The following is a 13,974-nucleotide window of genomic DNA, read 5'->3' as shown; positions in this document are numbered from 1 at the left end:
CACTTTCTTAATCAGTTGTCTTTCCCTGCAGCCACCATGGTCTGGCTGGTGACGATGGCGAAGCGAGATTTGGGCACTGAGGAGCCTCTGAACAACACATGTAATTCAGGTTGGTGTAAGACTGACACTCGGAGATTTGCAGTAAGGCATGTTAGGACTTGGGCGGAGGTCAATTTGTTGAATGCAGGTCCAAGACCCTTTTTATTGCAATGACAATATTATGATTGTTGATTATCATTGAATCCTACAGAGCTCTGCGGGAACTGACTTAATAAAGTGGCCCACATCAAAGTTGCTGGTGTACGCAGCAGGCCAGGCAGCACCTCTAGGAAGAGGTACAGTCGACGTTTCAGGCCAAGACCCTTCGTCAGGACCTGCTGCGTTCACCAGCAACTTTGATGTGTGTTGCTTGAATTTCCAGCATCTGCAGAATTCCTATTGTTTGCGTTAATAAAGTGGCCGTTGTGTGTATGTTCGTGAACTTCTGCTGCTGTAACCTATTCTCTTCAGGGTTCGATGTGTGGTTCAGAGATGCTCTTCTGCACACCACTGTTATAACACCTGGTTATTTGAACTACTGCCACCTTCCTGTTAGCTTGAAGCAGTCCGGTCGTTCTCCTCCAAACTCTCTCATTAACAAGGTGTTTCCACCCACAGAACTGCCACTCACTGGATGTCCTTGTTTTTCGCACCCTTCTCTATAAACTCTAGAGACCATTGTGCATGAAAATCCCAGGAGATCAACAGTTTCTGAGATACTCAAGCTACCCTGTCTGGCACCAATCACACCACAGTCAAAGTCACTTAAATCACATTTCTTCCCCATTCTGATGTTTGGTCTGAACAACAACTGAATCTCTTGACCATGTCTGCGTGCTTTTATGTATTAAGTTGCTGCCACGTGATTGGCTGATTAGATATCTGCATTAATAAGCAGGTGTATCTAATAAAGTGGCTACTGAGTGTAGATTGTGGTTTATCTGCACCTTAACTCCATTCTTCTGTGTTATTGCTATATCTGGAAAAATGTGCTAGTTGCATTTTTATCCTGGATATTGTGGGGGGAGGGGGTGGGGAGAGACTGCTTTTTGTTTCCACCACCTCTCTGTAACTTACAAAGCGCAGGAGGATCTCAAGCTCAGGCAGCACCTATGGAGGGAGATGCACTGTCGGCACTTCAGGCCGAGACCCTCCATCAGGACTTCAGTGGCGAGCAATGAGTGCTTTAAAATAACACTGGTCCATCTGTTGTGCTCAGAGATGGCCCAGTAAGTGAGCTGCAAAGGGCTTCTAGAAATATCTGGCTTCAGAAACGGACTCATAGTGTCATAGATTAAACAGCCAGCCTAACTGGTCTATGCCAACCACAGCATCCTCCCTGCTATTCCCAGCCACCCACATTCGACCCATAACCCCCCAGCCCCTCCCTCCCTGTATCTAACCAAATGCCTCTTGCATATTGCAATCATACTTGCCTTGACCACTTGCTCTGGCAGCTCATTCCAGGTATTTACCATCGTTCACATAAAGAAGTTACCTCTTGGATCTCCTTTAAACCTCACTTTTTGCACTAATTTATTTATTTTATAGTAATTTGTAGCTTTTTGATGTATTCCACTATACAATAAATTTCATACCATATTGTCATTGACAATAAATCTGATTCTGGTGCTGATAAATCTTTCCCCTCTTGTATCTGTGTTCTGTGTTTTGGACTTACCACCCTGGAGAAAAAGATTATGATTGTTCAGATGATTTTATAAAATTCTCCGAGTTCACCCCTCATTCTCCTGCACTCCAGGGAATAAAGATCCAGTGTGGCTGACTCCTTCCTATAACTCAGGCCGTCTAGCCCAGTCATCATCCTTGTAAATCTGTCCTGCACCCTCCCCAGCTTGACAATGCCTTTCCTACAACGTCTTCACGAGGACTAGGATATGTAGTGCTGAAGCTTTATAAGGCATTCGTCAGACTGCACTTGGAGTATTGTGAGCAATTTTGGGCCCCTTATCGAATAAAAGATGTATTGGCATTAGAGAGGGTCCAGAGGAAGTTTATGAGAACGACTCTGGGAACAAAAGGGTTAATGTATGAGCAGTGTTTGATGGCTCTGAGCCTGTACTCACTAAAGAATTAGGGGAGGATCTCATTGAAACCCATTGAAAGGCCTATTTAGAGTAGATATGGAAATGATGTTTCCAAGAGTGGGTGAGTCTAGGACCAGAGGGCACAGCCTCGGAATAGAGGGATGCCCCTTTAGAACACAGATGAGGAGTTGTAACCCGGAACCCCCTGTGTTTTTACTCTGTGCTGGGGAAAGAGCACTTGGTTGAAAGAAAAATGGAGGGCTCTGTGGGAGAAAAGGGTTAGATTAATCTTTGCGTAGATTAAAAGGTCAGCACTACATTGTGGTCTGAAGGGCCTTTACTGGGCTGTACTGTTCTATCTTCTGTGAAGGTGAGGAATCAACAAAAGAGGTAAGGAGAAGTCTCCGTTCCCCTTTATTATTTAAACAGGAATTCTTCTGAAGACCTTTGTCAATTTAGAACCTTACTCTCCTGTGTAGAGAATTATCCTGATGTGGACGTCGAGGTGAACCACCAGGCTGACCAAGCGTTGGATGATGTCACCAGTTTACCTCAGGCCCAGGAACAAGAAGGGCACCATGCAGCTTCTGGTATAGAGGAACCGGAGGAGGAAAGTAGGTGAACTTGTTCTGCTCATTCAACCACCAAGCAGACTGAATGGGCCAATGGGCCTGTTTCTGTGATGTACTTTCCTGAGCCTCTGATCTCCTTCACTTCCCATGCATATACCTGTCTGGATCCTACCAAACCTGCATGCCTACTTCTCCTTTTCAAATTAAAGCTCGAAGTAACTTTATTATCAGATGTCACCATAGATTCATTTTCTTGCAGGGTTTCACAGTAGAACAAAGAAATACAATAGAATCAATTAAAAACTACACACAGACTGCCAAATAATCAATATGCAAAAGAAGACAAACAGCGCAAAAAATATAATAATAAATAAATCCTCAATAAAACCTATTTTTTGAGTAAGCTCTTGGTCCTCCTTCCAGCCATGCAAGTTGTTATATCTTGGTCTCTACCTGGTGTAATTCTTCTCTGTATGTTGAGTCAGGGGTTCTTTTTCAGAAGGTACGTGGAACTAGCAGGTTCCTCTAACTCATTGCCACCAATTTCGCCAACTCCACATCCAGCATTACTGGAAAAGCATGGAGTTTTTTTAGTTGCCCATAGGTTATGGGTAAAAGGCAAGAGAATGGGTTTGAGAAGGTTTGGAATAAATTGGACCTTGCTGTCTTGTTACCACTACCATTGGGCAGAAACACTGAAACCACGGTATGGGACATGGTGCCTTAGGTCCTACACCACCAGGTTCAGGAACAGTTATGACGCTAAATCCATCATAGATACGGCTAGGGTTAACCCTAACCTTAACCCTAATCCCAAGCCGGCGTGGAGTTTTCTAAGTTGTCAATGGTCCTGCATGGAATAGTGTGGCATAAATTGGGTCTGACCTTTTCATAATAAACCACCGCCCAGGCCATGCTGTCTTCTCGCTCCTACCATTGGGCAAGGGGTACAGGAGCCTTAGGTCCCACACCATCAGGTTCAGGAACAATTACCCTAAAACCATCAGACTCCTGAACTGGCATGCATAACTTCACTTGCCACAACTCTGAACTGATTCCACTATCTAGAGTGGGGGTTCCTAACCTGGGGTCTGCAGACCTTTTGCTTAATGGTTTTAGTCCATGGCGTAGAAAAGGTTGGGAACTCCCAACCTAGAGTCTCACTTTAAGGGACTCTTTACAGAGTGATAGAAAACTACAGCACAGAAACAGGTTCTTTGGCCCATCTAGTCTGTGCTGAACTGTTATTCTTGCCTAATCTCATTGACCCACATGTGGAACATAGTCCACCATAGTACCCCTCCATCCATGTACTTATCCAAATTTCTTTTAAGTGTCAAAATCGAACCTGCATTCACTGGCAGCTCGATCCACACTCTCACCACCCGCTGAGTGAAGAAGTTTCTCCTCGGGATCCCCTTAAATATACAGTATCACCTTTTACCTTAACATATGATCTCTACCCAACCTCAGTGGAAAAAGCCTGTTTGTAGTTGCCCTATCTATACCCCTCATTTTTTTATTTGTATAGATTGTCTTCTTTTGCACATAGGTTGTTTGTTAGCTTTTAAGTATATTTATTTCACAAATTCTATTGTGCAAGTGCAAGCAAAATATGTAAAATATTCAGTTCCAATTCCAATTCAGTTTATATGGTATTTGTGTAGACTGGTACAATTCCACCCAAAATACCCATTCCTCAATATGGTCTCTTACCCCATGTTCCATCCTGTGTTTATATAACAAGCGTGTGATTGAGCTAACAGGTTAATTGGTCACATGGGTTTAATTGGGCATCGCAGGCTTACTGGGCTGAAAGGCCTGTTTCTGAGCTGAATCTCTAAATAAAACAAAAGAAATACATCTTTTCTGAAGGTGGCATCCATCATCAAGGACCCTTCCTGCCCAGGATTTGCTCTCTTGTTGCTACCATTCGGGAAGAGGTACAGGAGCCTGAACATCATATTCCCCTTTGCCATCAGATTTCTGAAGGTCCATAAAGACAACCTCACTATTCTTGTTTCACACTATTTATTTATTATTGAAACTAAGTATTTTTTAAACTGTCTTGCACTGTACTGCTTCCACAAGTTTCATGGTATATGTCAGTGATAATAAGCCTGATTCAGATCCTTACCAGCAGAGAGTTTGCACATTCCCTGATCTCATAAGAAGGTTCCTTCTGAACTCAGTTCTGGATTGTTAAAGATTTAAGGATCTTTAACAATTAACTTATTTGTGACATGTACTTTGAAACATAGAAGCATACAGTGAAACGCATTGTTTGCGTCAAAGGCAAACACATTCCAAGGGTGTGCTGCGGGCAGCCCGCAATTCGTGCCAAGCTTCCAGCGCCAACTTAGGTTGCCCACAATTATTTCTCTTTATTTACATATACAACACGGGGTAAATGTGCTCGTGCTCCCAGTTACTCCCATGTGACCAATTGATCTACTAACCCATTCAGTTTTGGAATGTGGGAGGAAACCCATGGAGAGAACATACAAACTTATTACAGACGGTGGTGGGAATTGAACCCGGGTCACTGGCACTGTGATAGCATTCCACCACTGTGCTGCCCATTTATTAACCTGTATGTCTTTGGAATGTGGGAGGAAGTCCCGAGTGATGTCCTCTGGTTTTCATCCCGCACCTTAAGGAAGCAGTCGTTACTGTTATACCTCTGGGTACTGTTGTCATTGATGTGACTATTTTAACAGAGGGCGTGAAGCTGGGCCTGGGAGACTTCATCTTCTACAGTGTCCTTGTGGGCAAGGCTGCGGCAGGTGCCAGCGGAGACTGGAACACAACTTTGGCCTGCTTCATCGCCATTCTCATTGTAAGTGGAGAGAAGGAGCACTTTGCATGTCTCGCTTTGTACTGCTGCAGTTCATGGCATGTCCTGAAGCTTAATCCGAATTTGTGAGCACAAATCCCTGCAGGAATTTCTTTAGGCCAGAGGGAGGTGAATCTGTGGAATTCATTGCCACAGACGGCTGCGCAGGTCAAGTTATTGGGTATATTTAAAGCTGAGGTTGATAGGTTCTTGATTAGTAAGGACATCAAAGGTTACAGGGAGAAGGCAAGAGACCATAAGACCATGAGACATAGGAGCAGATTAAGGCCATTTGGCCCATCGGGTCTGCTTCGCCATTTGATCATTTATATTCCCCCTCAATCCTGTTACCCATAACCTTAGACATCCTTACTAATCAAGATTCTGTCAACCTTTGCTTTAAAAATACCCAATGACTTGGCCTCCATAGCTGTCTGTGGCAATGAATTCCACAGATTCACCATCCTCTAGCTAAAGAAAGAATGGGATTGAGAAGGATAATAAATCAGCCATGATGGAATGGCCTAATTCTGGTCCTATATTTTATGGTCTATGGAGAATTTATTTAGGGGCATTTAGGGATTTATGCCTTGTAGACATTTTTTAGGATAATTTTGTTTGCTGGTTCTAAAATTGTTAGGCATCATGGGGTTGGAAAGAATAACGCCAGCTTGACTAACAGTCAAGGAAATAATATGATACTTAGCCATACGAGTGAATCGTTAACGATGTGTGATATAGGCTTGCAGCATTTGGGGGTAATTTGAAGGGAGTAGATGTTGTGCTGGTTCATCAGGTTTGACGGTGGGAGAGTGTCGAGGGCGCGGTGATTTGAGTAGGTTGGAGGCGAGTGGTGCTGTGGCATTTGAAGATTAATTCACTGACTTTAACCACTCTGATGAGGTAATGAAATGATTTATGCAATGGCCCTCGGGATAAATCCTTGGCTTTGACCTTGGGCACCACAGTGGTGCAGCTTGTGTGCCATTGAGCACATCTACAAGGAGCACTGCCAGAAGAAAGCAGCATCCATCATCAAGGACCCCCACCATCCAGTCCATGCTCTCTTCTCATTGCTGCCGTCTCCAGGAAGGAGGTACAGAAGCCTTACGACCCACTTTGCCAGGTTCAGGAACAGTTACTAACCTTCAACCATCAGGCAGTTCAACCAACATGGATAATTTCACTCATCTCAACACTGAATCAATTCCACAAGCTATGGAGTCACTTTCTAGGACTTTACAACTCATGTTCTCAGTATTATTTATTTATTCATATATTTATTATTATTATGTTTTTCCTTTGGTGTTTGCAATTTGCCTTTTGCACATTGGTTGCTTGTTAGTCTTTGTACATAGTTTTTCATCAATTCTGTTGTATTTCTTTGCCTGGCCTGCAAAAAAAATGAATCTCGGAGTATTTATTTAGAGATTCAGAGAAGCGAAATCTCCGTGAACCAGAGTCAGAGCCCAAGAGATGCAGAAACTGAGAGAAGGAGAATAACAGTGAAGCAGACCAGGCCCTTCCAGCCCAACGAGCTGAGCTGTTCAGCAACCCATCTACTTAACCCGAGCCTAATCACAGGACAATTTACAATAATTAACCTACTGACTGATACGTCTTTGGAATGTGGGAGGAAACCAGAGCATTCGGAGATACTCACATACACACGGGAAGAACGTACAAACTTTCTCGCAAAGGATGCCGGAATTGAACTCTGAACTCTGATGCCCCAGATTGCAATAAAATCGTGCTAACCACTACCCTACTGTGGCGTCCACATATTCTGTGTGTAGTTTATGGAACTGCAATAATAAAAACTTACTTCAAACTTTGAACTGGAAGGGCAGCTGTCTAACGGCATCAATGGCCCGGGTTCAGTCCTGACCTTGGGTGCGGTCTGTGAAGTTTGCACAGTCTCCCTGTGACCATGTGGGTTCCTTAGTGATGCTCTGGTTTCTCTCACGCATGCCAAAGATCCGAGGGCTGGTAGATTAATGGGCCACTGTAAATTGCTCCCAGTGTGTAGGTGAGTGGTACGATCTGGTGGGGAAAGATCAAGGATCAACTTTATTTGCCGTATACAGTTACATGCATTAAGAATTTGCAGCATGAAACAAAAATTACAGCTTTTAATAATTATACAGAATAAAGAATTATATAAAAATAAAGTTAGAAATAAAATACAATAAAATATGCATAAATAAATACCGGCATGTATTTACAATGTAAACAGCATAACAAAAAGTGGTTTAAAGTGTTTACAGTGATTTAGGTAATAGAAAGAAGGGGTGTGGGTCTAACTAGTTTGGTTGATCAGATTAACTGCCTGGGGGAAGAAACTTTTAAGAAGGTGTGAGGTTTTTGTTTTAATAGCCCTGTAGTGTTTTTCAGAAGGGAGCTTTTGGGAAAGACACTTCGCTGGGTGGTAGTGTCCGCAATGATTTGTCCTGCCCGCTTCTTTGTCCTGGACACTTCCAAGTCCTACAGTTCCTACAGTGATGGTAGACTATAGCCACAACCTTTTCTGCTGTCATTACAGTTCAGTGTGGTTCCAAACAGTAATGGCAGTTGTGAGGATGTTCTGGGCAAGACTGAATTTTACCAACTGTCACATGTACATGCTCTTGAGAACTAAAATGGGATCACTGAAGGAATAGTGTAAATGGGTGTTTGAAGTGCCTGTTTTCATGCTGTTTGACTCCAAATGTCTATCTGGCAAATGCAGGCTGAGTTTGTAATCTGATTGAAAATCTTCCTCAGGAAGGGATTTTTTGAGAGGGGGATGGAGATATGTGATTGGGAAAGTCCTTGTGACTGAAGGCCATGTAAGAATACATCCATTCATAGTTCCCTGCAGTATTGGGCAGAATGACTCTACAGTGGGTAGCTAAAACTGCCCAATGCATCACCTCACCAGCACCAGCCTACCTGACATCAAGAAAATATATATATATATATATACACACACACACACACACACAGAAAGGCAGAAAGGTGCCGGAAAAAAGGTCAGAAATATCATGAAGGATCCCACACACTCTACTCATGGACTGATTGTTCCATTCCCATCAGGGAAGAGGCTACACAGCTTCCATGCCAGGGCCTCCGAACTCAAAAACAGTTTCTTCACCAACCCGTCAGGATGATCAACACCGCCACCCATTAACCCACCCCGCCATGCCCCACCACCACTACTTTCTCATTTCCCGTCCGTCACCTTATGTACAGGTAACTCCTGTACCTAGCAACTCTTTATGTACATACAGTCAGTCTATATAAGCATTTTACGATTTATATTTGTATTTTATTGTGCTCTTTGTGCTTATTGTGTTTGTTTATGCTGCAATGTATTGTGAGTAACAATCATTTTGTTCTCTTTTGCACTTGTGGACTGAAGAATGGTAATAAACGATCTTGAATCTTTCTCTTTGCTTTCAACAGGGATTGTGTCTCACCCTCTTGCTGCTAGCTGTATTTAAGAAAGCCCTGCCTGCCCTTCCCATCTCCATCACCTTCGGCCTGGTGTTCTACTTCTCCACCGACAACCTGGTGCGTCCTTTCATGGACACTCTTGCCTACCACCAGTTTTATATCTAGGAAGCCAATGACAACTAAAACCTCGCCTTCAGCTGACTGCGATGTTGGGGAAATGTTTGCACTAACGTTACACTGTAGAACTTCAGAAGAGAAACAGAATATTTTCATTTATATGTTTGTTGTTATTTAATGATGGAAGTGGTATACCATTTTGATTCTGCCTGGCAGACCGTCAGTTAAGATGTTTTTGTGGTGTCTTCATAGAAACAAGTTATAAAAGCAGGTCTGTTGGTAACTGAAATGTATTTAGTTCGTCATCCTTCTGACTAGCCATCAAGGATTTGATGCTAGTGTCCCACAAGAAGCAACTCTTGTCTCAGTGAGGAACTTCAGGTTCTTGATCCCTTTAAGGCTAAGGGTAGAATTTAAAGGCAGTATGAAGTGGAGCCAGGGTTAAATGAGGAGTTAATTATTCTAACATTCTCACTTGTTTGAGAATAATTGCATCTAATCTTCAAACCATATATTTGTGAACTGTGAGTTATTGGGAAACTGGTACCCTATGTTAAAATGAAGTACCGTCTGTTCTGCATTTTGTTTGGACATGAATGATTCTTGACAAGCTCATTTTCTATTCCTTTTAAAAAAAACTTTTACTGTCACTAAATGTGATAATGCGATCAGTACCAGGCCGATTTGCACAGAACGGGAAGCACTTTTCGTACAACAAAGTGATTTTTATGCAACAGTCTTGCCCAAATATTTCCTCAGGTTTTTGTAGCATTTCAGTGAGTAAAATAGAATTGTATGTCCTTTGATTTGTATGCTCATTTTGGAAGAAATGCTTGCCAAACTATTGTAGGATTGCAGCCTCTCTGAAAGGTCTTCAAAGTGTAACTGTGATGCATTCCCCAGCTTAACCTTATCGAAACAATGATATTGGCCAATAATATCAAAACACCTTGATAATGGCTAGATACTAGCATTGATAAAATCACCTCCCTCTCTTCAAAAGAGTGAGGCAAAGGATGAACATTCGGTTCAATTGGCAAACGAGTCAGAAACAGCAGGATTGTGTTTTGCACAAAGGTTTGAAAGGGTGGCGGAGATTGTTCAAAAATCCTGGATGAATCCCTGGGGAAATGTTATTGGACTCTGAGGAAACAAAGCCAAGTTGTTGGAGAGCTTCAAGCAGCTGGATGGACATCATGTATCATTCCAAGGTTTATGTTCAGAAACCTGGCAACAATTCGAATTTTATTGCTCAGTATCATTAAATTGACATCTTATCTTTGCATAGTCACGGGCTCTCTTGACAAACCTTGAGTGGCAGGTTTGAGGGTTCACAGGTTCTAAAATATTGACAAATAGTTGGCGCAGTATGAAAATACTGAAGGCTATTAATGAGAGTTAAGTGATTATACTCCCTTCTGTTTGCTTGGGCGTAAATACTTGGATGGGGAGCTCAAACAACATTACCCAACCACTGGGCCACTGTGGAAACACATAAGATACTGAAGAGTTTCTTGTGCAAAGACCAATTAGGATGTTTGTGATGGTTTCCAGTAAGATGTAACTGAATGAGATGTCACCTTCACATCTGAAAATTATAATGATCTGTGATTTTTAGTGACAAGTAAAATTGATTATTACAAAACCTTCAGTTCTGGCTTTTTTCTGGTACTGGATTGAATTAAGTTCTGTTCACATTAGTCATAGAGTTATACAACTTGGAAAACTGTACCATACTGACCAAGTTGGCCATCCTGAGTTACTCTCAATTGTCTGTGTTGGCCCAAACCCCTTAAATAAAACTTTTCTCAGCATGTATCTGTCCAAACAACTTTTAAATGTTGTAATTGTTCCCAGCTCCATCACTTCTGGCAGATCATTCCAGACTCTATGTGGAGGGAAAGTTGTTTCTCAGGCCCCAATTTAAATTTCTCCACTCTCACTTTACATCTATGCTCTCTAATTTCAGATTCCCCTTATCTGGGAAAAATAATATGGCCATTCATCTTCTACATTCCTTATGAATTTATGTACCTTAATAATGTGGCCATTCATCCTATCTACATTCTTCATGAATTTATGTACCTTAATAATGTGGCCTTTCATCTTATCTACGTTCCTCATGAAGTTATGTACCTTAATAAGGTTACCCTTAGCTTCCTGCACTCAAGAGAAGGAAGTCCCAGCCTATCCTGTCTTTTATTCACTCACTTCTATGCCATCTCCAATCTTACTAACCATGCCAACTATAAAGCGGCTATATGGCCACAGTGCCACAGGGATCAGTGCTGGGTCCATTGTTATTTGTCATCTATATCAATGATCTGGATGATAATGTGGTAAATTGGATCAGCAAATTTGCTGATGATACAAAGACTGGAGGTGTTGTGGACAGTGAGGAAGGTTTTCAAAGCTTGCAGAGGGACTTGGACCAGCTAGAAAAATGGGTTGAAAAATGGCAAATGGAGTTTAATACAGACAAGTGTGAGGTATTGCACTTTGGAAGGACAAACCACGGTAGAACATATAAGGTAAATGGTAGGGCACTGACGAGTGCAGTAGAACAGGGGGATCTGGGAATACAGATACAAAATTCCCTGAAAGTGGTGTCACAGGTAGATAGGGTCGTAAAGAGAGCTTTTGGTACTTTGGCCTTTATAAATTGAGTATAAGATTGGAATGTTATGGTGAGGTTGTATAAGGCATTGGTGAGGCTGAATTTGGAGTATTGTGTGCAGGTTTGGTCACCAAATTACAGGAAGGATATTAATAAGGTTGAAAGAGTGCAGAGGTTTACAAGGATGTTGCTGGGACTTGAGAAACTGAGTTACAGAGAAAAGTTGAATAGGTTAGGACTTTATTCCCTGGAGCGTAGAAGAATGAGGGGAGATTTGATAGAGATATATAAAGTTATGATGGGTATAGATACAGTGAATGCAAAGAGGCTTTTTCCACTGAGGCTAGGGGAGAGAAAAAAACCCAGAGGACATGGGTTAAGGGCAAAGGGGGAAAAGTTTAAAGGGAACATTAGCGGGGGCTTCTTCATACACAGAGTGGTGGGAGTGTGGAATGAGCTGCCAGATGAAGTGGTAAATGCGGGCTCACTTTTAACATTTAGGAAAAACTTGGACAGGTATGTGGATGAGAGGGGTATGGAGGGATATGGTCCAGGTGCAGGTCAGTGGAACTAGGCAGAAAAATGGTTCAGCACAGCCAAGAGGCCTGTTTCTGTGCTGTAATGTTTTATGGTTCTATACTTTATTAGCAGTTTGAAGAGATTTGACATGTCAACAAATATACTCAAAAACTTCTATGGTTGTACCATGGAGTGCATTCTGACAGGCTGCATCACTGTCTGGTATGGAGGGGCTACTGCACAGAATGGAAAGAAGCTGAAGAAGGTTGTAAATCTAGTCAGCTCCATCTTGGACATTAGCCTACAAAGTACCCAGGACATCTTTAGGGAGCAGTGTCTCAGAAAGGCAGTGTCCGTTATTAAGGGCCTCCAGCACCCGGGGCATGCCCTCTTCTCACTGTTACCATCAGGTAGGAGGTACAGAAGCCTGAAGGTACACACTCAGCAATTCAGGAACAGCTTCTTCCCCTCTGCCACCTGATTCCTAAATGGACATTGAAGCTTTGGACACTATCTCACTTATTCAAATATACAGTACATGTATTTCTGTTTTCGCACATTTAAAGAAAATCTATTCAATATAAGTAATTGATTTACTTGTTTATTATGATGTTTTATTTTATTCATTATTTTTCCCTCTCTGCTAGATTATGTATTGCATTGAACTGCTGATGCTAGGTTAACAAATTTCATGTCACATGCCGGTGATAATAAACCTGATTCTGATTCTATATTCTCATCAAAATCATTATTATAGATGGCGGACAACAACAGCCTTGGCACATTCCTGTGGCACACCAGTGATTGCAGGCCTCTACATGGAAAGAACAACCTTCCACTAACACTTTTATATCTAGTTGGTGAGCTCACACTGGATTCTGAGATCTAATCTTCCGGACCAGTCTACTGTGCAGGAATCTTACTGAAGTCCATGTAGACTACCATGCTCACTAATCCTCTTGGTTATCTCAACAAAAGAACTCAAATCAAATTTGTGAATTGCCCTTTCCCACTGGCTATCCTGAATTATGTTATTGCCTGTCTAAATATAGATCTTAACCCACAGAATCTTTCAGTGACTAACCCATGATTGATTTTGGGCTGACTGGCTTGTAGTTCCACGGCTTGTCCTTTTAGGTTCATAAAGGCACTTTGGCTACCTTCCAGTCTTGTGTGACTAGGGCAGTACGTTAGAAGAGCAGTTAGTTCAATCACTTTACAGTGGCAGTGACCACTGATTGATGTTTGATTCCCACCACTGTCTGTAAGGAATTCTGTATATTCTCCCCATTACTGCGTGGGTTTCCTCCGGGTGCTTTTGTTCCAAACACGTACAATTAGGGTTAGTGAGTTGTGGGCATGCTATGTTGACACTGGAAGCATAGCAACACTTGCAGAATGTCCCCCAGGACAATCATTGTGTGTTTTGATGTACATATGACATATAAAAGCTAATCTAATCTGATGATACAAATCTATCTACCAAGGCCGCAACAATTTTTTCTGAGCCAGTCCCCAGGCATTTATCTACTTTAAGACTGCCAGCACCTCCTCTCTTGTAACATGGATATGTCCCAAAACATTACCCCTCTTCCCAAATTCCTGAGCTTCCAGACCTTCTCCATGGTAAATACAGCCAAGAATTTAAGATCTCACCCATCTCCTGCAGCTCCACATAAACAACCACACTGATCCTTAAAGGGACCTATTCTCCGTAGTTACCTAATCACAAACAAGAGCAACACACACAAAATACTGGAGGAATTCAGCAGGCCAGACAGCATCTATAGT

General features: G+C 42.2%; 1 protein-coding gene across 3 annotated transcripts in view; it reads left to right on the top strand.

Moving 5' to 3' along the window:
* The window catches only part of psen2 (presenilin 2), a 45,049-nt gene extending 31,143 nt beyond the window's left edge, over positions 1 to 13,906 (top strand). For all 3 annotated transcript variants that reach the window (XM_063039825.1, XM_063039833.1, XM_063039831.1), the window contains exons 8-11: positions 32 to 109; positions 2,567 to 2,701; positions 5,380 to 5,498; positions 8,940 to 13,906. In XM_063039825.1, the coding sequence (XP_062895895.1) occupies positions 32 to 109; positions 2,567 to 2,701; positions 5,380 to 5,498; positions 8,940 to 9,095 (488 nt within the window). In that variant the 3' untranslated portion in view covers positions 9,096 to 13,906. The remainder of the gene's footprint in view (positions 1 to 31; positions 110 to 2,566; positions 2,702 to 5,379; positions 5,499 to 8,939) is intronic.
* Positions 13,907 to 13,974: the final 68 nt, after the last annotated feature.

This window comes from Mobula hypostoma, chromosome 2 (assembly GCF_963921235.1).
Source record: "Mobula hypostoma chromosome 2, sMobHyp1.1, whole genome shotgun sequence".
NCBI classification, from domain to species: domain Eukaryota; kingdom Metazoa; phylum Chordata; class Chondrichthyes; order Myliobatiformes; family Myliobatidae; genus Mobula; species Mobula hypostoma.
Note: the sequence above shows the minus strand (reverse complement) of the source record. Positions and strands in the feature narration are given on the sequence as shown.